Genomic DNA, 23085 nt, shown 5'->3' with positions numbered 1-23085 from the left:
ATGGCTTTAGAGTGTTTATTTTTAAAATTGTTTGTACACAAAATATTGCTTAATTTACAATAAACCAGTTTAACGTAACGTAATTTAAACAATGAAACAGATGATGTGACAAATAAAATTCGTTTACCGCTTATATCACAACTTTGCGGAAAGCTGATAGCTTATAGTGTTATTCACCACTCAAAAAGCACGTTGTAAGACAGTATTGCGGTAGGGAAATTCCACATTCACTTTAGTGATGCTGTAACGTACAATCAATGAAGCACCACCTCTGCACCTCATCTCAGATTTTGTGGTGCTACAAGTCACACTCAACAGTGAATTGCAAGACGATGTTGCGGTAATAAAATCCAAGTTAACTTTAATAGCGGTGCTGTACAAAATATCTGTACTTTAAGAATGTGAAGCACCAACTCATCTCAGCTTCAAGTTGCGGTGCTACAAGAAGTACCTGTATGTCCCCATCTGTCTATAAAATGGTTGTGTAATTAACACCAAAATCGTAGAGTAACGTCAATGATACAGACTATCGCATTACATGCAAGACCATGAGGGTATTCCTCATGTATTCTTCTTTTAAAAATAATCTGTGCTTTTACAATGACATGACATATCTTACAATTTCAGAATATGTACACCCTGCTTCGCTTTTCAAAAAAGTTCATCCTCACTACTTTATGATTCACTCTTCTACGTGAAAATATTTCACATCTCAGATGTGTACTGTAAGGCACGAGGTGCTGTCCTGTAACACTCAGCCGTCCAGGCCGTTGAGTGCGTTGGTGAACCTCATGATCTGGTCCAGACTTGAGAGCTTCAACTTGTTGGTTATGAACTGGTAGAAGAACTCAGGGGCCTGTAAAAAATATATGGTTCGAAAATGGTAATCATGATGAGGTATAACTGTTATAGCAAGAAATGTCGTTAGAGATGTTATAGCTTTGGCTGTTGTAGTTGGTAGGCTTTTAGCTTTGTACTAAAACTGTTTTGAGTGATCTAGACAGAGGTCAAAGCTAGTTATCGTTGAGAAGACAGACTACGGAAAACTCAGGTCATGCCGTCATGGAATCAGTGCTATAAAGTTAATGAACTCACCTCTCCTCTTAAGGACTGTAAGAAATGCAGTTGTGGTCCTGTCAGCTCTCGAAGGAAGTTCCTGTCAAACACACAGAGGCAAACTGCTTTACATTTGAAAAGAAAGATGACTCCTGACACCATGCGTAACATTACTGTCCATGTTGTTGCCTAAAGATAACCGTCACCCAATATAAAATATAATCTATTTATTTTATTTATTGATCTTGTAGGTTAGTCCCGTCACAAACTTGCCTAGTAATATAAATTAATGAGTCATGGTCCCAGGATTCTACCCTGTGGAACACCTGGTTCCCCTTCTAGGTTTTTATATTCTATGTTTGAGATGGCTACGCATTTAATCTATTCAGTAATAATTCTTACTTCTCAAGTCGGTTCTCTGCTATCCAGTTGTCCACTTCCGCCTGTTTCCAATCCAACACGCGAGGCTTAGCAGGAGGCATGATGGGTAATGCCCCCGCTCCGCCGGCCCCCACCTCCACTGCCTGCACCTTTTGGACCAGTTGTGCTGACCTACCTCTCTGTCCTGAAATTTACAAAGAAAATATGATAGCCCGTGACTAGTGTGATTTTACAGCCATTGTGAATGGAGTTGTAGCTATTAGAGATACTGAACACTGTTCTAGCAAAGTTGTGACAAGGGCGATGTCGTTTCGGCCTTAAGTGAATCTTAAGTACGTGCTGCTAGACAAACCGATGATCTAGCTGCGCTGTGACGTAAAACTGTAGGAGCAAATGCACGTTTACTCTTGATGAGTTTTCCAGTTCAGTCTTCAAACTTGTAGAGTACAGTACAGTGTTCTAGTAAATATGTCGTTTTAGCCTCATATGTGCTGTTAGATCTAGAAAAGAAAATTTACCTAGCTCTTTGATGAGTTTTCCAATGGAGTCTTCAAACTTGTGTTGCGCGCTGAAGTCAAAGTACAGCTTGGCTCCCAAGATGGCGCCGAGCCAGCCGTCCGGCTTGTATTTCCCTTCCATCATCAGGGGCACGATCTGCTTACGGAGCTGAAAGGTGTACTCCGCCTCTGTTGGGCATATGAGAAAAATATCACAAGACGACAATTTATCTCTGAAAACTGCAAAGCACTTGTGTTGTCATTGCTGACAGAAATCTGCAAAAATATGTATATTTCATTTGTCCGTTTCTTTGACTTAGAAGGCCCACCGAATATACCAGTGGCTATGTTATCTAAAAAGACAACTAACAATACATTTACATATATAACGTTAATACAACGGCAAACAAGATCTAAAAGATCATGGAAGCTCAACTGTGTTGGTAGTGCAATGATAAACGTTCTTCCAACACAAAGGTATACATGGATCATATTTTCAAGGATAACTTATTCAGGATCGATGCTGATGACCAATCACTTCAGAACGTAAACTCGTGGTCTATCAACACTATTCATTAACACGTGATCTTGCGAACATGTGACGTCAGCAATTGGTCAAAAGTGCTAAGTGTCAAAAAATCACTTTAGAACGTAGACTAGCGAGAGTAACAGACACGTAATCTATTAGCACGTGATCTTGCGGATACCTGACGTCAGCAATTGGTCAAATGTGCCAATAGTTAAAAGAATTCAAAGAATGACCCACCGGTTCTACAATTTGGACTCTCCTTGTACTTCTGAGACATGCAGATGAGCACGACTACGGAGTTCTCCACCGCCTCCGCCATGGCCTGGAGCGTGGAGCCGCCCATCTGCTCCAGGTCCATCCACACGCGGTACCCGTACGACTGCAGACGGTCCTTCACCTACGGACAGGGGGCAAAATGTACACCTGTTATTTGGTTTCTTCATGAAAGCTCAAATCGGCATGCAGGCCGCTTTTCACTGAGGTCATGAGGGAAGAGGCAAAGGCCAGACAATGCATATACAGTTTACATCATTTAAAGTCTTATATACTCACTCAGTCACACAATCAGTCTTGTATACATACTCATTTAGTTAAAGACTATCGCCGAAAACTAGATACTTGTAGAACGCTTTTCGCTGTGGATTAAGATTTTTAAAGTATCCAGAGTTTGTGTTTTGCTTGATTTCGTTAAACACAATTGCCTCCTAAGCTGGAAACTTGTAGAACCTCTATTGCGCTTTGGGTTGTGGGGTTCAAAACTTACATACTCATTTGGTTAAACTCAATCGCCGCAAACTAATACTTGTTAGAACGCTTTTGGCTGTGGATTTAGATTGAAGCATTTATCGCGTGAAGGCATCTACAGTTTGCGTTTTGCTTCATTTGATTAAACACAATTGCCTTATAAACTGGAAACTTGCGCTTTTCGTTGTAGGAAAAGTATATATGGTCAAGTACTTATCATAAAGGCATTTATATTTTGCATTTGGTTTGATTTGGTACCGGAATCTGGTATAGTCAATGGACTAATTCCATATTCCAAGTAGTTATGCGATGGAAGAAGTTAGACTGATAGATGTTAGCTGTATGGAGCCATTTCCTGCGCAGTATTTTTACAGACTTTGATAGCACACCTACAGACATATTCTGAGATAACTACCAACCTTAACGAGTGTCTTCTGGTGGTCCCATTGGTAACTGATCATGATGTGCGGCCCGCTGCCCTCCTGAAGATCTTCTCTGCTGGACTCTTCCGACTTCTCTGACAGCTCTTTTGCCTTTTCCTCTGCACAAGAAGTAAAATATGTTAGGTATGTTGCTCGTATGCATCATTTCACGAGAATGTACACATCCATGATGACAGTAAGACAGTAGCAGTAGGGCATAGTGCAAAGTGTAATTCTTTTGTCCTGTATGAAAGCCAGGTGGCTTTTTATACCAACGCTTTTGATACGTGCACATAGCTTTCTAACTTAGTGAAACTTTGTGGAGATGAAGTGAACTCTTACCCCTAGCTTGTTTATCAAGCACCCACAATGCTCCGTTAGCTGCCTTGGCAGTCTCCTGGTTCTTGCTGTCCTTTAACCTGTTAAGAAACGAAATCAGTTAACATCTAAGAACATCAGAGACAAAGTTGACATGAGCAAACATGTAGAACTGTTCAAATGTCGAAATATATCTGCTAAATGAGTCCATGAAGGTTAGACATTTAGGTACTAAGATACGCCAAATTAGCCTGGGTACCATACGGGCATTAGTTCTCTTATATGTTCGCTTCTGAATAGCAGATAACTATTATCGACTCATTATCAAAAGTCGGAGCGAAAAGCGATTGTATATAATGTATAATAAACGTCGGAGCGAACTACTATCCGGATGGTACCAAAGCTAACCCCAAATAGCAATTACTCGAGCAACTGAATATGATTTTGGAAACGGTCAGACGATTCAGGTAGAATCCACTACCTTTCGTCAGGAATTTCAAAGTACGTTCTGACCTTTTGAGCTGATACATGAGCCTCGGTTCGGCTCGGATCTTGTCCTTGTTGTCGTCGTGGAAGGCGAGCTGCCAGACGGCGTTAGCGCCCTGCTCCTGCTCCTCCTCATCACCTGTCTCCATCAGCTGTACCAGCAGGGGGAGGGCACCCTTCTTCACAATCATCACCTGGTGGTGCACAAGGTACGTAGGAAACAGGGATGTAACTGCCTTGACTGAGAATACATGTAACAGTTATAAAGGAGGCCATATACACCAGGGCACTCCAGCCCTCACTGAACAGAGAAGGTGGACGTTCTAAACTTCCTGGCACGTTTGACCAATTGCTGACGACACGTATCTGCAACATCACGTCTTAATCCGACTTTACGTTCTGAAGTGATATTGGTCATTAGTATATTGATCCTGCAGAAAGCGAAGTGGTCGTTGAAATTCGATCCGTGTGTACTTTTGTGTTGGAGGAAAGTTTAGCATTGTACTGAGATGTTTTTGTATAATAAGAAAACATGTAGTTGTCACCGTATTTTTTTATTTCTTCACTTGAAAGGTCCACATTAGTGAGTATATGCATACATAACACTAGTCTTCCAGGAGTCATAAAAGATTCAAACATGTACAACTATGAACCGTTCCTGGCATTCAGAATTATTGATTCGGCCTATAGGAGAACAGGATTTAGTCACGTGATCACCGACAGGCGTGTCCACCAAAACCTGTCTACCAATTTGCCCCTCAATCTTTTCATGTAGGCAGAGTGGCATAGACCAAGGAGCTTTTATCAAGGAAAAAAGCTCCTTGCATAGACGAGAGTCTTCCAAAACGGTCCCTTACGTCGTATAAACTATTCCCTTTTCGTCGACTGCAATGATCTTCAGAATACATTGGAAGCTAATCAAACTTGATCCTTACTTAAGCTTTAATATAGAACAATCAGTGCAGATCCCGACCTTATTGTCGTCGTTCTGCGCCAGCTGGCTGATGCCCATGGCCATCTCCATGGCGGAGAAGCCCTGGGACCGCATCAGCTCGCTGTCCACCGCCTCCTCAAACACCGTCATGATGAAGCTGATCACGCTGTCATCAGCCATGATCAGGTCGTTATCCTCCTCACCTGTTATGATGATGATGATGGATATGAACAAGAAACAGCTATGGCTTCAAGTACAAGAGTTACCAACCTAGGATTGATGTGTTCAAAAATTCGTATTTTCCCAGAACTATCGTAGAGTGGAACTTGTTATCACCAAGCACAGTAGGGGCATCTTTTCTGGATAGTTTTAAAGAACGCTTGCAGATAGATGTGCAAAAGTTAGGTATGACGGATCGTTCAGTGTAATATAACCAGCTACAGATACAGATGATGAACATAGGCTTTAAGGTACGCCAAAACAGTTACTCAAGCATCTGGATATGATTTGGGAAAGGATCAGAGGTTTCAGACAACCATCCAATGACACTGACGAAAGACACCGGATGGTTGTCTGAAACGTCTGACCGTTTCCAAAATCATATCCAGTTGCTTGAGTAACTGTTTTTGGCATAAGCTTTAGATCCTTGAAATTTTCTGAGAACACATAAAGTGTCTTAGACTATTGCAGTTCTGTTGGAAACTGATTGAAGGTTTCAAAGGACGATGATTTAAGTTGTTATCTATGATAAAGTCCGTATACTTTGAGTTATCATCTAATATATATGTATTCAATTTCAATCATCAAGTATAGACAACGTTTCACTAATTCAGGTCTTGGTTTTGCAAGACAATATAACAATTCACCAAGCAACAAAAGAGGCAAAAATGTTATGATCTTGATAGTATAGCGTGTTTAAGTATCATTTCAAAGGCTAAATTATTTCCAAGACTCACCAACGATGTAGGCCAGAGTCATGACTGTGACAGTCTTGAGTTCCTCGTCGGACGTGTTGATCCAGGGCAGGAGTTGGTCGATCAGCCCCAGCGGTCTGAGGATGGCTCTGTTCTCCATCACCTTGGCACAGTTGTGGAGGATTCCCAACGAACATCTCACCAGCCAATTGTGTGCCTACAGAAATGATATGACCGTTTTCTTTTAATATCATATCAAGTGGTTTTAACGTGGCGGAAATATTTACAAATATTTGCAACATTTTTCAAATGGTAGATTTGGGTTTTCGACTTTATAAAAGTAGCTTTAGAAGCGAATCCGGTCGTATTGCTTGCTTCTGTATATTTTTGGATTTCATTGCTGGACGCTGGTGGCTCATCTGTGGTACACCATCTATGAATGTACGATGCCCAGGTATACTTCATCGTGCTTCACAGAAATGTGTGAATTGCTTTCTTCCCAGCCCCAATCCCATTACATGATATTAGTACGGTACAAAACACAATTGGAAGTGTTATATTTTGTATCATGAATACCTCCAAAGATTTACACAATCAGGAAATCTTCAGAGTGAATTGGCGTTAAGATTTTTCGAAAATAGAAATTCTCTTAGAAAAGTAATTACCAAAATCGCATTTGAAATTGATGGCAATACATTGTAAGCAGCCTCCTTGCAATAATGTATTCTTTGTTTCAGTTGCGTGGTCAACAGAGTAAACAGTACACCCACGAACGCCTGGCAGATACGGACATGTACATAACAGCCATTGTTTGTTTGTGTGTTTCACGTTAATAGTTACCCGGAGACTAAGACACGGTGTATTTACCCATGTACCAGTAGTCAGTTCACTTTATTATGCCAATGTCGCTATGATACCATATCCATGTTTCGGTACAAGATTTTTATCAATCGTTTGCGGTAACTATGCAAAATTCTACCCTGTGATTCATGGCCATAGTATTGATATCTAATAACCCTATACCGGGTCTTCATAAGGAAAGGAGAATTAGGCAAAAAAAGTAGACTCTATTAGGCCTTCCTACGGGGATGGTAGAATTCGGAAAAAGGGGGATTATTTGGCAAGAGAGTCCGTCCACGCTAAGGTTAACATGCACCGGCCAATGAAACCCTTTGGCCAAACTACCCTGGCAAATTATTATCCCTAAAGGTAATTACTCTCACTGCAAATATAGGCTAGGTGATTAGCCATGAGAATGAGCCTGAGATAGGTGTAACATTCCCCCATTACCCTAAGGTGGCAAAACCCCTGAAAAAAATGTTGTTACTATTTGGCCAAATTTTATATTTTTCAAGCCAGCGAAGATAGTATGGTTAGAGAATGTCATTAATAAGTCAATGCTGGACAAGGAACTTCAGCGAAAGTAAAAGTAAACGCAAGAGTGAATACCAAACCAAACAAAACGACACCTACCTGATTTGTCTGAAACGTTTTCTTATATTGTTTCAGGTCCTCTATCAGCATGGGGAAGAGCCCGGCCTTTCCTAGCCTCTTCGCAAAGTTGAAGCTTGCATCCGAAAAACTCCAACAACAATTCCTAATGGCGTAGTAACACTCCCATACGGTTTCATCATCAAACATGTTGCCCGTGGACTTGAGGAATTTCAGGTAATCCGTAAAGATACCGGCCGCCCCGATCTTGGTGAGGTGCTCAGCTTGGATTTGCCTCTGAATCTTTCCTTTGAAGTTCCAGTAAGGGTCGTCAATGTCTTTGTCGACTCGTTCGTAGACGTCGCCGATGCTGTCTTCGTCGCCTTTCTTCTCTTTCACCTGAGCCACGCCCCTGTCCATGATCCTGAGGATAGGCTTCATCTCGGGATGCTGGTTCAGGAGGCGGGCCTGCTTTTCGTCGTCTGTCTCGGCGACCTAAAGTTAGAACAGATTGAAATACAGGTGTAAAAATGGGTACCTGACTTCGGTAAGGGGAGAGACTAAAATACTACATTTACCTTCTGTCTGTATCATGTATGTGGCACTGTTAAAATAAGTTACTTACTTACGTACATTGCTACATTGTCCTCGTCTGTCCCAGCGCAAATTAAAAGAGATTGAAAAGCAATACACTGAAATCTAGGATATGACATGTTGGTCACAGAATTATCATACGCCGTGCCTCTTTAAACGCCCATTCCAATGATTAAGCGACCTTACTGTGACCTAAGATTTGACAAAGCGATCAACGTATTTTACAGATAAGACCGTGATCTTTTCACGGTGTGTTTTGATGTCTTTTCAGTAATACTTTTACAACTTGCATTCAAATTAAGAAGTTAAGGGTCACACATTTCCACTCTAGTCGCAGCGAGTTCGCAGGTATTTTACTGCATGGTTGAGTCGCAGACTACCGTAGTCTACCCTACATGTTTTTATTCATATTTATTTATTTAACAAATTGTTATCACAGTTAATCTGTTTTTAACTTTGTAAATTAATACATCAGAATGAATTAGTAAAAAATGTTCTTTCAAGTTTTGTTATAACGAAATTCGACCCGACTATAAGGGCCTTCTAACCCTGAAATAGAAGATGGTCTCACCTGTTGTTTTGTTGTCGTGGACGCCGCCATCTTGGATTGGCCACCTGAAGCTACCCCCGCCTTCCCCCGCCACTTGACCGAAGCTTGCGCCGCTCCAACCACGGCTGGCCTCTCGTCATGGGCGCCGACTGGCTTGGTCGGTGCTGAGCCCATCACCTTACACTTGTCTTCAACATTTATAAGGACTCAGCGACAAAGACCTCGTATAAGAATAGGAAGCACCTATAGCATGCACTACTCTGTGATCTCTTGTCAGTACCTAGCTATTGACGACGTTCCTTCTTCCGTGATGTCACTAAGTCAATATTACACAACACGGACACATTGGAGCATGTACAGACAACAACAACAACAAGAAAACGTCCGTAAAGAAACTACAGACGGTAAAATGGTACAGACGACCACGCGGACAGTGACACGGAATCTGCCACCGCCACTCCCATTGTTGTTATTCGTTGCTAAGGGTTAAGACAGGTGTGTTCGTGTTGGGGGTCATGCATGGCACGCAATGCATTCATTTACAGTCCATTCATGTAAGGGCTATGGGTTAGGGACGGCTTAATCAACTTTACTGAATGACGCACAAGGTATCTGGTGTAGTATGGCGCAGCCGTGGTGTGGCATACAAACACACCGTCACATTAGAAACTTACTAAGTGTTACATACTGAATGACTTTACTCTCGAGATTTTACGTACAATTAGCCGTCGGGCATGATTTTGCAAAATAGACTCTTACAAGACAGTATTCCGACGTTGTGTCAAATTGAATCAAATAGTGATTATCTGAAGCATAACCTTCTACCACAGGGAAGGATAGCCTGGCTAAAATCGCGCTCCTAGCGGCCGGCCTTACAGTTGCCTAGGGGATCCGGAGGGGCCATTAACCCCAGCCAACGAGAGATTGTGTAAACACAGGCTAAGGGAATGACACTTCTGCTTGAAGGTAGTGTGTCCGCCCCTGCAGAAGTTCCCCAATGAAATTTGGGTGAATATTCGAAATATATTGTCTAACGTCACTGCGTTCTATTGATATTGCTGACTATCCAAAGATGCGCCAAATGATTTCAAAGAGTCAAAAAGAGTGAATATATGAGGCATAACGAGGGTTTAGTGGTACCAAGCCCATCTGTCTGTCCATCCAGAAGTGTTCCCAACCAAACTTGAACGAATATTTTAGATTTCTTTTCAACAGTCATTCTGTTACATTATTGACTATTCCGACGTTGTGCCATACGAAACCAATGGGTAACTATCTATAAAGCATAGCCATTTTTCGTTTAGGAGATACTTCTACATGGCGGTACCAAACTGGTACTAAACCTGGATGTCATGGAACGGTACAAGGACGAAATTCTTCCCATCAAAGCTAAGTGTCATAAACTTTTCATAATTCTTGCACGCAAAACGCAATGAATTTCGAGCTGTATTTCTGGAGTCTTTGAGAGGGTGTGGCATACTAAAATTTAGTATCTATTTCAAGGAAACTATGTCAAGGGAGCACTCAATGATTGAATACATTTGTTATGTGAACGATATATCATAGCGTGAAGTTATCGGTGATCAGACCTCCGCTTGGTGTAAAATGTGTGTTAGTGTTCTTCATGTTTTGTGAGTTTGCCCATTGTAAGGCTAAGGTACCACTTCAAGGCATGAACTACTCACTGGTCACCGCGTAACAAGGCCGAAGGTCACTTCAACGGTTACGAGTTACATCAGTACCAGTGTGACTAAATGGGACAGCATATCTTTTCTCCTTACGTTAAAAACATCATGATTAAGATATGCTGAAATCACTAAGAGTGAGGTCTACACTAAGGTCCTTGACATTTCTTACAGTAAAAAGGACACAGGGCTCTTTGCACCCGACGTCTACACGTGCCGTTACCTTTGAAATGCCGTTCTATTTAATGAGATAAATGATCTTAATGTGTTTACTGTACATTTTCAAGTGTTGGCTTGTGTTTTCTTTTTACAACTGGTAAGCAATGGCGACCTGTGGGCGTTTCTACCTTGTGTTCGTTCTTACAATACTCTGTTATCTGACTCTCCCCTCGCATGGGGAAGAAATCACAGTAACCACACAGAGCGGAGATCTGAGAGGAATGAGGGTCGCCCAAGACAACGGCACTACGCTCGACATTTTCCTCGGGGTGCCTTTCGCGAAGCCCCCGACGGGAGACCGAAGGTTCATGCCTCCCGAGCCGGCACAACCCTGGACGGGTGAGAGGGACGCCACAGCCTTCGGACCAGCCTGCCCTCAGTACGCCGAAGATGTACTATCCATTTTACCTGAAGAAGCCAACAACACTTCTGAAGACTGTCTATATTTGGATATCTACACTCCTCAGGTCAGTTTGTATCCTCAGACATTAGGTAGTCCTTAATTCGGTCACATTTCCAAACCGGGGCTCGGTCGGGCAGCTTTCGGGATCGAAAAGTGTAATACATGTATAAAAGGCAACAAAACGCACATGATGTAAAAACAGTAGTCGTTAGCACAATTTGTGCATTTTCCTTGAAAAGCACTTTTATTTTTCCTTTCCGCAAACATTTCGGACCCCGGTTTGAAAATGTGAGTTCAACCGTTGAAACTTACGGAGCCCGGTGATTGAATGAACTGTATTTCTCTTTCTGATATCTTGTTGTTGTTGCTTTTATCAACAAATCAAAACCTCCTTCGAGAAAACGAACACGTTGAAGACAGTCCAACTTTCATTTTATGTACCAGGCCAGTGAGACAGCCACCCCCCTACCGGTGATGATCTGGATCCATGGCGGTGCTTACCGCTTCGGCTCCGGGAAGGAGTACGAGGGCGTGTTCCTGGCCAGGCGAGGCGTGGTCCTGGTCTCTATCAACTACCGGATAGGGGCCCTAGGTAAGGAGAGTACTGGTCTCTATCAACTACCGTATAGGGGCGCTAGGTAAGGAGAGTACTGGTCTCTATCAACTACCGTATAGGGGCGCTAGGTAAGGAGAGTACTGGTCTCTATCAACTACCGGATAGGGACGCTAGGTAAGGAGACAGAGATGGGAATAAAGAACGTCATGTCTAAATATCGAACTTTAATTTGTGACTGAAGTAATTCTGATCTGTCCTCTGCAAGCGTCGCTTTACCCAAGCAAACAAATCTATAACCTTTGTAACCCGTAACCTGGTAGTAACCTTTGTGTCTATGGGGAGACCTTGTGTAAACAAAAACCCATGTAAAACATCTGACGTTATAATCATGATATGTAAGCGTTGCTTTGAATGTGGCTCTCAAATATCTGTCGCATATTTTTATTGGAAGTGAAGTATTAACTGACAAAGACGCAGACATAGTGGCGTACAGTTATATGTACTTATATCACAGCGCTACAAAAAAGATACGTAAGATTGGACAAGGACAGACGCAAGCAAATTTCGTGAACAAATGTAATATGTAACAGACTAAGAGAAAATCGAATTGAATTTATGTGACAAAATGGTTTACAAAATAATATAAATTCAAATATAGATATTAAGGAGTTTGAAAAGAAAAACTTTTTTCAACCTCCTTGATATTTACGATATAAAGAGTATCATGGTATCAGAATCATTTAGAATCATAAAAGAACGTCTGTGTCAGAAACATGATTTTAGAATTGTACGTGGATGGTAATTGTGCGTTCTACATCAAACATACTACAGGATGGTTAAGTTCAGGAGACGCGCATGCGCCAGGAAACAACGGTCTGTTGGACCAGGTAGCAGCCATGAGATGGGTCCGCGACAACATCCGGGCATTCGGGGGCGATCGCGACAAAGTGACCATATTTGGACAGAGTGCAGGAGGCTCCAGTGTGTCACTCCACATGTTCTTACCGGCAAGCGAAGGTCGGTTCAACACTTTTATCATATCAGCATATAGTTTATACAATAGTTGACCACTACCCTGAATATTTGGGCAAACAATATATTTACATTTGCTATGGCTCTAAATTTAGGGTCACCTTGTCTTTGGTCTAGATGGTGGAAATGGGGAGATACCTGAAAAAATATCTTTTGTGCTTTACTCAATGAATGGCTCATAAACCATTTGCCAAGAACAATTCCAGTCTACCAAATGTCCAATAATAGACTTTCTCTTGTATTAGATTTACGTCTCATAAGGTCTTCAATAAAGAAGGCAAATTCTCGTTCTTCAAGTTGAAAATGTTTTTTTTGCTCGTAAAATTATATTTTATCATCATCGAAAGTGTAAATTCGCATAAAATATATCTGTTCTTTATACCTATTATAACAGAAAAGCGAGGAGAAGTTGCATTTATCTAACAATAGTTTTATATATTGTATCTGTTGACTGTATCTCTTCAACATGTCTGCCCTATACATGTTCTTAGCCCGATGTGGCCAAAATGTGAAATAAAGGCCTTCTTTAATTCAATATACATGTATTTCCTTGTTACCCTATTCCAGGCCTGTTCCACCGTGTGATCGCCATGAGTGGGGGTGGCGCTGAGCCCGTTTGCTGTTCTGCTACCTCCGTACCGGGTAGCAGACTACGCCAAGGACCTCGCTACGAAACTGGGCTGTCCAACAGACGTGCGTACACAACAGTTAAATGCCATTCTAAATACAATCTAATAAAGCAGTCTGTACATTGTAAATGCTTTACGTTTGTGATCGTATCTGAACTGTGAGCAGCGACATCTGTCCTGCAGTACAATGTGAACCAGTCAGAATTGCCCTGAAGAAGGTGACAGTCGGTCTCCGAAAGGTTGTTGTGAATAAAGCAATGGTTGTGTAAAATGAGTATGTTTATTCAGTTAAATTCCAAGTCTTCAATTCATATTAGAAAACATTTTGTTCATAAGTCAGACACTTTTGTTTTCCATAACGATAGTGTGGTGTGATGCCGGTTGTCCATGAATTCATATCAATCAAATCAATTCAATCAAAATCGGTCATTTGGCTTTCAAACGTTTGTAATCACCAGTGTATCTTCCCGTTTCAGAGTTCTAGCACCATGGTCGCCTGTCTGAGAGAAAAGCCAGCAGAACTCTTTTACACAACATGGGTACAGGTAACGGAGGGCCATCTACATTTTGTATAATGATTCTAATACATACATGACAGTTAAATAGTTGATCAGGAGTCAAACAACGAAATTAAAAAAACGAAAAACGATTGTAGTGGAGAAAGAGAGAGGGGCAAAAATCTAGTTGTGTATGTTTGCACACAAGATAGTCATTGTACGCCTCCGTTCTGTAAGTGTAACAGTGGGGTTCAAGAGCCACCGACTGACCAGTTCAACGGGTCCGGACCTTTAAGTTTGGCTTGTGAACTGGCGGGCCCGGGTTCGATTCCCGGCAGTCAGGAGACTGTTTCTATTCACCTCTAGTTTTTTCTTCGGCATATAGCGTTATATGTATTCATTGTTTCCCTTGTTTCTCGGTCATATGTAAGGGCCCGCCGATGATTTCCGTGTGGGCGCCCCACCTGGACGGTCCCGGAGGGGTGATCCCCGAACCCCCGGCACTGCTCCTGCGGGAGGGTCGCTTCTACAAGGTGCCGCTCATGACAGGGACAGTTCCCCGGGAGAACATCTACGGTAAGTTCGTCTATGTAATTTTTAGTGAATCGTTAATAGATATCCAAAACGTACACGAGTTTTTGTTTTGATCAGTGTCGGTATACACCGACCCTGTCCTCTTGCTGTAAATATTCACGGTTGTTGATAAATATTGTTGTATATTCCATTGTACATACTATGTATGCTATCTTACACCATGTATATGTAAAAGTTCTTTTTGATGATTATTGATTATTGAAGTATCCTGTTCTTTTCTTTTGTATTGTCTCTGTTTTTATCAGCAGGGGTAGCCCTTTGTAAAAGCCACAGGCTAGCTGGGCAGCTCTGGCTGTGCGTGCCGAACAGCAAAATCAATAAATAAATGAACGGATTAATCAGCAAACCTGTTAGTCTCTTTTACGTTGAGCTTTTCCATTTTCAGATCCCCGAAGTGTACAGAAAATACTGAAATGCAAATCAAAACACCAATATGGCGGCGTACGTATCGATGACGTCACGGTGATTTCTTTCAATTTCCTCAGATGCTCCGAACGGAACCAGCCGTGAAACATTCGTCAGTAGACTCCGGGCATGGGTTCAGCGTTACCATAGCAACAGGGACGCCATGTTTGACGCCCTGCTGCAGGAATACACCGACTGGGCACGACCGGACGACCCTGACGTCATCTGGGACCTTGACCTTGAGGTAACGACCGCTGGTGAAGATAATGGAGCACTTCTTGATACATAATATGACATATCTACTTCACTAAACGTGCAGTGTACATAGTGCTAAATGTGAAACATAGACTTTTTGAAAGAGCTAAATAAGTGAGATACCAGTACATTTGTATTGTGTCCATACGTTTTATTACCAGAGACTGGCTAACTACGGGTACCATGCGCCCACGGACGCGCTAGCTGCCGGGCACGCCGCCTCAGGAGCGGATACTTACCTGTACTACTTCACACACCGGTCTGAGAACGATCCACATCCCCAAAGGTTTGGTGAGTTGTACGAATCTCCTTTTACAAACAGTCAATCTCCAGGAAAACTTCCGACTCAAATCACTCCAAATTCTGCAGAGACTGGTGGAAACCAAGACTAACGTCACATTTACTAACCGGGCCCGGTCGGGCTGTTTGTGAAAACGAAAAATAGAAATACGCAAGTAAATTAAATATACCCACCACTAATCTCTTTACGTCTTGTGTAGTTTGGTGTCCTGTATATACTTTTCTTTCCCAAAAGCTGCCCGTTCGGGCCCCGGTTTGGAAATGTGACGTAGGCCGAACATGAATATGGGGATATTGGTCCAAAAGTGGAGGAAAATCCCTTTCTCTTTCGCTCAGTGAGTGTTTATCGTAACTATGTTTATAACTCCTTCAGGTGCTATCCACACGGTGGACCTGCCGTTCCTGTTCGGCCCGCGCGGTATTGAGCCCTACAGGCCCCCCGTCTACACAGATGTGGACAATACTGTCCGGGACAACATGCTCACACTGTGGACCAACTTTGCACGGGATGGGTGAGTTAGAACCTTTTTGTGGCTGGCAAATGTAGTCAAGCAAATAGACCAGTTGCCGCGTTTTTGTACAAATCTCGAACGTTCCCGCCAAATTGTTTTCTCGTAAGAGCAGACTTTGCAATGGCGGATGAGTTTGAAAAGGGGTCTTTTATTGAACTTATTGTAATGGTTTATTCTATATCAATACGATCTCCAGTCAGATTTACCAGTGGCATAAGATAGTATCAAAACTGGCTAAAGAGTACAGCTGGCCATAGGGAGTCATCCGGTAGCCAAATACACTCCTAGGCCGGCTTCACTCCTCTGCCAGCTTTTGATACTATCTTATGCTACCCTAGGAGTACTGCTTGGAGATTGTATCGAACTAGCCGCTAGCTTAACAGACCTAGGGTCATCATAACATTGTAACCAAGCAAGTACATTTTGTATTAGTACGTCAATTTTATGTTCTCATTTCTGATCTTTCTATAATCCACATCTAATATTTCCCGTCATAAGGAACCCCACACCTTCTGCCGTTGCTGGGGTGATATGGGAGCAGTACCAGACCACATCACGTCCTTATTTGGAGATAAACAGTTCACTCGTCCCCAGGAACTTCCTGTTCGCCAAGCGCAATGCATTTTGGAACGAATATTTTCCAAAACTGGTGAACGCATCAAAGTGCGAAGAACCACAAGCAAGTGGAGCATGTACACCTTTCTTTGGGGTATATACAATGTTTTTCGAACTTGCCTTGTTTTTTGGCGCACTGTTTCTGTGTGATAGGCTAAGGTAGGCTGGGCAAAATTATGTCAGACCAGTAGACACTTTGACAAAGAAATGACCTACATTTTTGTACAACTTACTGGAACACTTTGTTGTGCTGCCCTAGCTACAATACTATTTTAGTAAAATCGACGATTTACCCATTTACCCTATAATCATTAACTAGATTACCAGGCATCTACCGGTTAGGATATTGCGTTTTTTGTCCACTTTAGTTCGTGCCATCCTCTCAGTTTCAGACACAGAAATGAGCTTTAATTAAGTAGAGAGGAAATCTTCCGTTTTGTGCTGTAATAAAACTACTAGCATGTTCTGAACAAGACACGAACGCTAAAAACAAAGCTGTTGAACCATCAAGAAAAGCTATTTCCAAAAGCAGATGTCTGAGATGTAAGCCACTGTGGTTAAATAGCGTGGAATTATCACAATGTTTTAGAAACTTTATACCTAAAGACGTTAACAATAGACAGATACACACCACGTAAGAAAAAACGACTGTTAAACAAACTTAACTCATCAGAATCTTTCAGAACGCAGCATCGCTGAATGTGGTGTGGTAAAAAGAACTGAGAGTGACATCAACATTTCTTTAATGTATATACTACTTGTTGCTATTATATGATCTATATTACTAACAGAATGCTAAAAAATCAGGATGTACATGTATTCAAACATTTAGGCTTGTTTGACATTAAAGAAAAAGATAATGAATATTCATAAAGGCTTCTGGATTAGTTAAGCCCAGTTAGTCCACTTTAGAATTTTGAGACTTTGAGACTTTATTCGAAAACCCATTAGTGACGTGCCCTAGGGCACGCCACTAATCTTCCTGGACTTCATACAGACAACATACTAGTACATACAGTGGTCATAATTTACATACATGTCAATTAAAAACAGTCATCAGCCATGCCATCAAGATATACACACTGCATAAAAAGGAGCAGTCAATACATAATATATACACAATACACAAGTCAATGGAACATCCAAGATCTATTTACAAGTTGCACTACAAAGTACAATAATAACGCATATTCGTTACCAATGGACAATAGGGTAATCAGCGACACTTGTTGGAAATGATTTCTTCTTATCTTGACTTGTTGATATGGTTTTGAATACACATCGTGATTAGACAAAGGATTTGCGCATTTTTCATGCTAACAGTCCTATTGATATCATCATCCCTCTTACACGAAGCGCTCACAGACAAAGCGCATACTTAAAATAGCTTCTTGTTTTACCATACTATTCATGTCCTTGGTGCTGAACAACACTCAGGACACTATGCCTGTTCATTCCAACTCGTTTTGAAGCACACGCGTGCTCTTGCATGCATTGTCAAGCCATACTGTCAAAGCAGTCCACATATTTAAAACCAATTTCTTATTCTTGCGTTTAAGAAAATTACAGAAAGTCAAAAAAGAAATAAGCATACGCCAGCGCCATTTTATTCAGGAAACTATCTTTTTGTACGGACATAAAGTTAAAACCTTCCATTCTTTTTCCACACTATTTGGGAGGAATTGAATTAGAGCCGTTGTTTGTCATACATTTGTATATATCAGAACAGAGACGAAATGTCATGAACGTTAACTAGTCTGTCTAACACAGATGTTGTGCTTCTTACAGAAGGCAATGTATATAAAAAAAGACAAATGTCAAAACCAGACGCAACACGTGCTGATGATCGCTGATCCCCACTGTGAGATGATCTCTGTGTTATTGGTTTTTTCAGAGTTAAAAGCGCTTCAAAGAAGATAAAGCATTTTCGTGCCGCTGTCGCTTGATTTGATCCATTTATGACCTAATTACCATACAGGAAACTCATAGTGAAGCCGCTAATCCCAGTAAAAACTGTCATTCCCTGCTGACCAAAAACAAGACATTTTGGCGTGTACAAGGATGATTTGTTAAGACTACTGCCACTGGAAGAAATATTCTCTATCACGCACATACGTGCTTTTGGATAAGCAAGTCAAGTGCATTCCGAGTTTTGGTGCCGTAACACACGGTTTGATGGCAGCAGTGGATGTGGAAGAGAATATAAACGTGCCCGCAGAGGAGTCCAGATGTGTGTTTGCCCGTTACGTCTGTGGCGACATGAGGCCGCTGAGAGTGTGGCTGGCGGGGAAGCCTGTCCCGGTACGGTTCGTGGACTGGTACGTGAGGGGCGCCACACAGCCACTGTTCCTGAGGTAGGTTAGTGTTGTTATCTCCATGAAAATAGAGGTATTGTTTTAGGTGTGTCTTTACCTTCTCTTTCGTTTTCTCCCACTTTCTCTCTCTCCCCCTCTCTAACTATCTGTGCGTATGTGTTTCCACATATTTTTGTCAGTATAACGTAAGAACTGCCAGCTAGATGTTCCTGAGTAGGTTCGTCGCTAATGAAACGTTATCGTTTGGGCGTCTCTCTCCCACTCTTTTTCTTCCTCTTTTTCTTCTGCAAGGGTAGTTACGGGGATATTCTGTATATCGAGTGATAGCTATCACGTAATCGCATACTTTGCCATTATCAACTCCACTAATGCAGGCCTCCTTCGTAACTATCTTTCTTTCCGCTCCTCAGTAACCCCCTGGGGGGCCTGCTGGTCATCAGTGGACTGATGGTGGAGAGTCCATGGATGGGACTGTGTGGACTAGTCGGACTGTTCTTCTCCACACTCACAGCAGTCATCTTCCGCCAGGTACATGGGGGCATTCGTGTATAGTTCAAGGGATTAAATCAACGGAAGGACGTCGATCGTAGTACTGCTTTTGCTCAGGTCACATTTTCAACCCGGGGCCCGGCAGGGCTGTTCGCCGAAACGAAAAATACATGTTTGTATATAGAAACATGCACTAATTGTGTTCATGATTAACTATGTTTTACGTTTTACGTGTTTTGTTCTCTTTTATATCCTCCATTTTTTCCACAAACATACTGCCCGGCCGGGCCCCGGTTTTGAAATATGACCAAGACATTTACTGGCTTCACCGCTGGACCAACGCCAGAAATGTGGTCTTAAGGTTAGGGCAGTTGAATCTAAAGCACAGGGCCTCCTGTTTTAGGAAAGCCATACCCAGAGCACGTTAAAGTTTCCAACACACATGTCGTAAAGTGTGTGTGTGGTTCAAACCTTATTGTTCGATCCCCGGGTTGACATGGCGAAAATATGATAGTTACCCGTTCTGTCATTCCTTCCGTACTCCAAGCTGGTAATCTCAATTGATAATGAAATAAAGGAAGGAAAACAGATAATCATAGTCTTTTGTATTTTTTCTTGACTTCTAGGGTAAAGGTTGTGTAGAGAGTGGAGGTGGCGGGTTTAACGGCCTGCTGACCGGACTCCTGCTGGCCGCCCTGTCCCCGGACCCCGACTGGCACGGGCTGACCGTTGTTCCCGTCATCGTCATGGCAATCATGAGGTAACGGAGCAGCACGATTCCAAACGTTTGATGGTTGTGTCTATTGTGTTGTGTCTAAATGACACATTTAAGCCCTGTCTTGCATGAAAAAGCTTCATGTGACAGTTCACGTTTTTGGTGACGCCTCAGGGATAGCCGATATGACCCCACCCTACCTAACGTGACATTTTTATGTTCTTCAGTACGTTTATGAACAGTGGTCTGTCGGGAATCCTGGGAAAGTTGGAGCTGCATTCGCTAAACCCTGCCTTCAACGTGGCTGTTTATTGCAAGCGTTTAATGTTTGTGTGTATTGCACGTTACATATCATATGTTTGGCGACGCCTCAGGGGGATAGCCAATATGACCCCACCCAACCTAACGTGACATTTTTCATGTTCCCCAGTACGTTTATAAACAGTGGCCTGTCGGGAATCCTGGGGAAAATGGAGCTGCCTTCTCTCAACCTTGCCTTCAACGTGGCTGTTCTTGTCTACACCACAGCGGCGGGAACTCGAGACAGCTATCCGCGGCTATACCTGGTAGATGAACAGCAGCTGCTACCTAACCAGACAGCTAACCTGACAACTGCAGATCAGATAGACTGGATCAAGGTTCGTTCGGAGAACCGTTATTGTGTTTCCCTACAGACGTTACAAATCCCACAAGCCCATACCTGCTTCTTTTTGGGGCCATATTACATTTGTCGTACGGTTATCGTACGATCACAAATCAATCTGTGCATTGACGGGTTAATAGTGCATGTGTCGCACAAAACGCAGTTGTGTTACGGATAAGGCTGTTTTAGATACTTGTCGGTAGTTGGTTCTGTCACAGCCTGCTAGGAAATAGTACGACATAAAAATCGTACGACATATGACGACCTACGACGCATGTGAAGGCGCCATATAGCTAACCTAAACCATATAAAGACAATCATGATAATGTCGTTGCACAGGTACTCCAAGCAGTGCCGATAGGTATTGGACAGTGCTATGGGTGTGGTGAGGCGGTCGCTGGAGGTCTCATATCCGCTGGTATCCTGGTGTCGTCACCCATGGTGTTCTATCATTGCGTCATGGGCGCTGTCATCGGCATTGGCACGGGTAGGTTCGGGTGCTTGTTTGTTTGAACCTTTCTTTATTCATGAGAAGCTCAAATCGGCCTGCAGGCCGCTTTTCATTGAGGTCATGAGGGAGGTAATAATGGCTCTTTCCCCGTCGTCGAGGATTCGTGGGAGATAATATATAACAGAGATATAGATTACATCGAGTACTAATAAATCTATCAACATATATCACTTCATATACATGGTACAAAACATTAGTGCGAAAGCCTAGTGTTCATAGTCCGTGTCCGTTCGTTCTGGTCATTTTGATATTTTGGTTCGTTTGGGTACTCTTTCTAATTTGTGTTAGGGCTTTGTAAACTATTTTTTCGGTCATTTAGCTTTCAATAGAGAAGACAGATTTGATTTTGATCTTATGTCAACAAATATGGCTGACAACGATCATGTCTGTTTGTCTCTTCAGCTCTCATTCTTGGCGTACCCCTACATTGGGTCTACTCAGGCGCATGCGCATACAACTCGGTGTTGGGCACGGCGGCTGTCGGGGGTGTGTTCTACGTGCTGACGATCCAGAGTCATCTCCTCTCACTCTTCTGTGGTATATAATGAACTTTTCTTCCTACTATCTAAACATCATACTTCATACAAGATATAGAATGTGCTTTGTGTTGGTGTACGTTTCGTGTTGGTTGATAATCTAGGACGTTTTTGCAACGTTGCTTGTTTGCTGTCATGAATATGAATCCATTGCTTAACAGAGACGGTGGATGGTATGGATTTCCTGGCACTTATGACCAATTGCTGACGTCACAGGTCCAAACGTTCAACTCTATAACGTGGTATCTGATAACCTGGGCAACGTCCTTAGTAAGCAAAAAGATTGAACCAACGGTTACAACCAAGGCTAGGATTCCGTCTATGCCCTTCCTAAACTCCCCTTCATCTCAACACCGTTATATTTTTCTCACAAAGACATTCTGTGATATCGTGGCATGACAATTCACAATCAGGCAGCAATTAATGTCACTGACGTCTATTGTTATGGTTTTGATATGGAATCATTGCATGTAATACCGAAATACACTGCGACAAGATATTACATGTCGTGACGTAAGGGTTAACGTTAATGGCCCTCTTTCCCTCAGCGTATACAGTGTCATTAGGCATGGTCGGTTTCTATAACCATCAAAGAAACCACCGACTGAGTGAAGCGAACGTTATTATCGTATATCATTGCACATGATTGAGACAAGTTGTTTATAACGTATATAAATATCTAAATTTTGTACATTTGTTAAGTCATAAATGTATGTCAATTTGAAAGTAACAGACACACTGCTAATGTAATCAGATTTTTTAATGATAAAAGGTATATACAGTCGAAATCATTGTGGGTAAAATATATAAATAAGAACGTTATCTATACGTATTACTTTTTTTTTACTTGTCCGCCCCGTCTAACTCTACGCATGGTACAACCCGCAGACAAAAAGTGGTCAATAAGACAGTCACTGTCTCATTCGTTAACGTCATCTGGCTAAATGACAATAGAGAATATGCAGCATACGCTCATGATAACACGCTACATAAGATGATATTACGATATACATGAACAAGAACAAAAAAACAAGACGTAGCCCCGACATTGTGTTAAAAGAGATGGGAAAATCAAAAACGAAATTTACAAAATGTTAACTTCTCATAAATTTGCTGCCGATAAATGTTGTTTTACTGGAAAGACGTCAAAATGGCCTGGTGTACAAATGAAGTTCATGATGTAGCAAAATATGTAGAAAACATTTCTTATTAGAGCGACAATAATTATAATCACCTGCCAATCATCGGTCAAAGTCATGACCGCGTCACAAGGAAGTTAATATCGTTGTAATATGAAAGCGATTAATTATGTATGAAT

The 23085-nt window shown here is 42.0% G+C and overlaps 3 protein-coding genes across 4 annotated transcripts in view; 2 read left to right on the top strand and 1 right to left on the bottom strand.

Moving 5' to 3' along the window:
* Nucleotide 1: 1 nt before the first annotated feature.
* Nucleotides 2-9344, bottom strand: LOC118424029. Its single transcript, XM_035832460.1, has 12 exons — nucleotides 8878-9344; nucleotides 7755-8207; nucleotides 6324-6498; nucleotides 5407-5570; nucleotides 4461-4627; nucleotides 3972-4048; nucleotides 3627-3748; nucleotides 2701-2860; nucleotides 1956-2123; nucleotides 1459-1621; nucleotides 1096-1156; nucleotides 2-856 (listed from the first exon to the last, which is right to left on the bottom strand). The coding sequence occupies exons 1-12, from the start codon at nucleotides 9028-9030 to the stop codon at nucleotides 755-757; spliced, it is 1965 nt and encodes a 654-aa protein (XP_035688353.1). The 5' UTR covers nucleotides 9031-9344; the 3' UTR covers nucleotides 2-754.
* Nucleotides 9345-10206: 862 nt separating this feature from the next.
* Nucleotides 10207-17422, top strand: LOC118424066 (acetylcholinesterase-like). Of its 2 annotated transcripts, XM_035832540.1 has the most exons (7): nucleotides 13336-13444; nucleotides 13857-13925; nucleotides 14309-14453; nucleotides 14957-15120; nucleotides 15293-15422; nucleotides 15805-15943; nucleotides 16442-17422. In XM_035832540.1, exons 2-7 carry the CDS (start codon nucleotides 13869-13871, stop codon nucleotides 16719-16721), a joined length of 915 nt encoding a protein of 304 aa, XP_035688433.1. In that variant the 5' UTR covers nucleotides 13336-13444; nucleotides 13857-13868; the 3' UTR covers nucleotides 16722-17422. The 2 variants fall into 2 exon arrangements, 1 of the variants encoding a protein (XP_035688433.1); XR_004832164.1 differs by lacking the exons at nucleotides 14957-15120; nucleotides 15293-15422; nucleotides 15805-15943; nucleotides 16442-17422 and adding exons at nucleotides 10207-11227; nucleotides 11608-11755; nucleotides 12551-12736 and having other exon boundaries at nucleotides 13319-13444; nucleotides 14309-14397.
* A 1033-nt stretch (nucleotides 17423-18455) lies between these two features.
* Nucleotides 18456-23085, top strand: part of LOC118424055 (urea transporter 2-like) — a 10162-nt gene continuing 5532 nt past the window's right edge. Inside the window, exons 1-6 of the mRNA XM_035832514.1 lie at nucleotides 18456-18912; nucleotides 19284-19401; nucleotides 19989-20122; nucleotides 20508-20715; nucleotides 21060-21207; nucleotides 21634-21768. Coding sequence (XP_035688407.1) covers nucleotides 18734-18912; nucleotides 19284-19401; nucleotides 19989-20122; nucleotides 20508-20715; nucleotides 21060-21207; nucleotides 21634-21768 — 922 coding nt within the window. The 5' untranslated portion in view covers nucleotides 18456-18733. The remainder of the gene's footprint in view (nucleotides 18913-19283; nucleotides 19402-19988; nucleotides 20123-20507; nucleotides 20716-21059; nucleotides 21208-21633; nucleotides 21769-23085) is intronic.

Source organism: Branchiostoma floridae, chromosome 10 (assembly GCF_000003815.2).
Source record: "Branchiostoma floridae strain S238N-H82 chromosome 10, Bfl_VNyyK, whole genome shotgun sequence".
NCBI lineage: Eukaryota > Metazoa > Chordata > Leptocardii > Amphioxiformes > Branchiostomatidae > Branchiostoma > Branchiostoma floridae.
This window is presented reverse-complemented; position numbering and strand designations above follow the sequence as displayed.

Coding starts and splice junctions, on each gene's coding strand:
- LOC118424066 (XM_035832540.1), top strand. CDS start 13,869: ATGGTCGCCTGTCTGAGAGAAAAGCCAGCAGAACTCTTTTACACAACA. Junction 13,926..14,308: donor TTTACACAACATGGGTACAG/GTAACGGAGGGC, acceptor GTCATATGTAAG/GGCCCGCCGATGATTTCCGT. Junction 15,121..15,292: donor TCTGGGACCTTGACCTTGAG/GTAACGACCGCT, acceptor TTTTATTACCAG/AGACTGGCTAACTACGGGTA.
- LOC118424029 (XM_035832460.1), bottom strand. CDS start 9,030: ATGGGCTCAGCACCGACCAAGCCAGTCGGCGCCCATGACGAGAGGCCA. Junction 4,049..4,460: donor CTCATGTATCAGCTCAAAAG/GTCAGAACGTAC, acceptor GTTTCTTAACAG/GTTAAAGGACAGCAAGAACC. Junction 2,124..2,700: donor GAGTCCAAATTGTAGAACCG/GTGGGTCATTCT, acceptor TATGCCCAACAG/AGGCGGAGTACACCTTTCAG.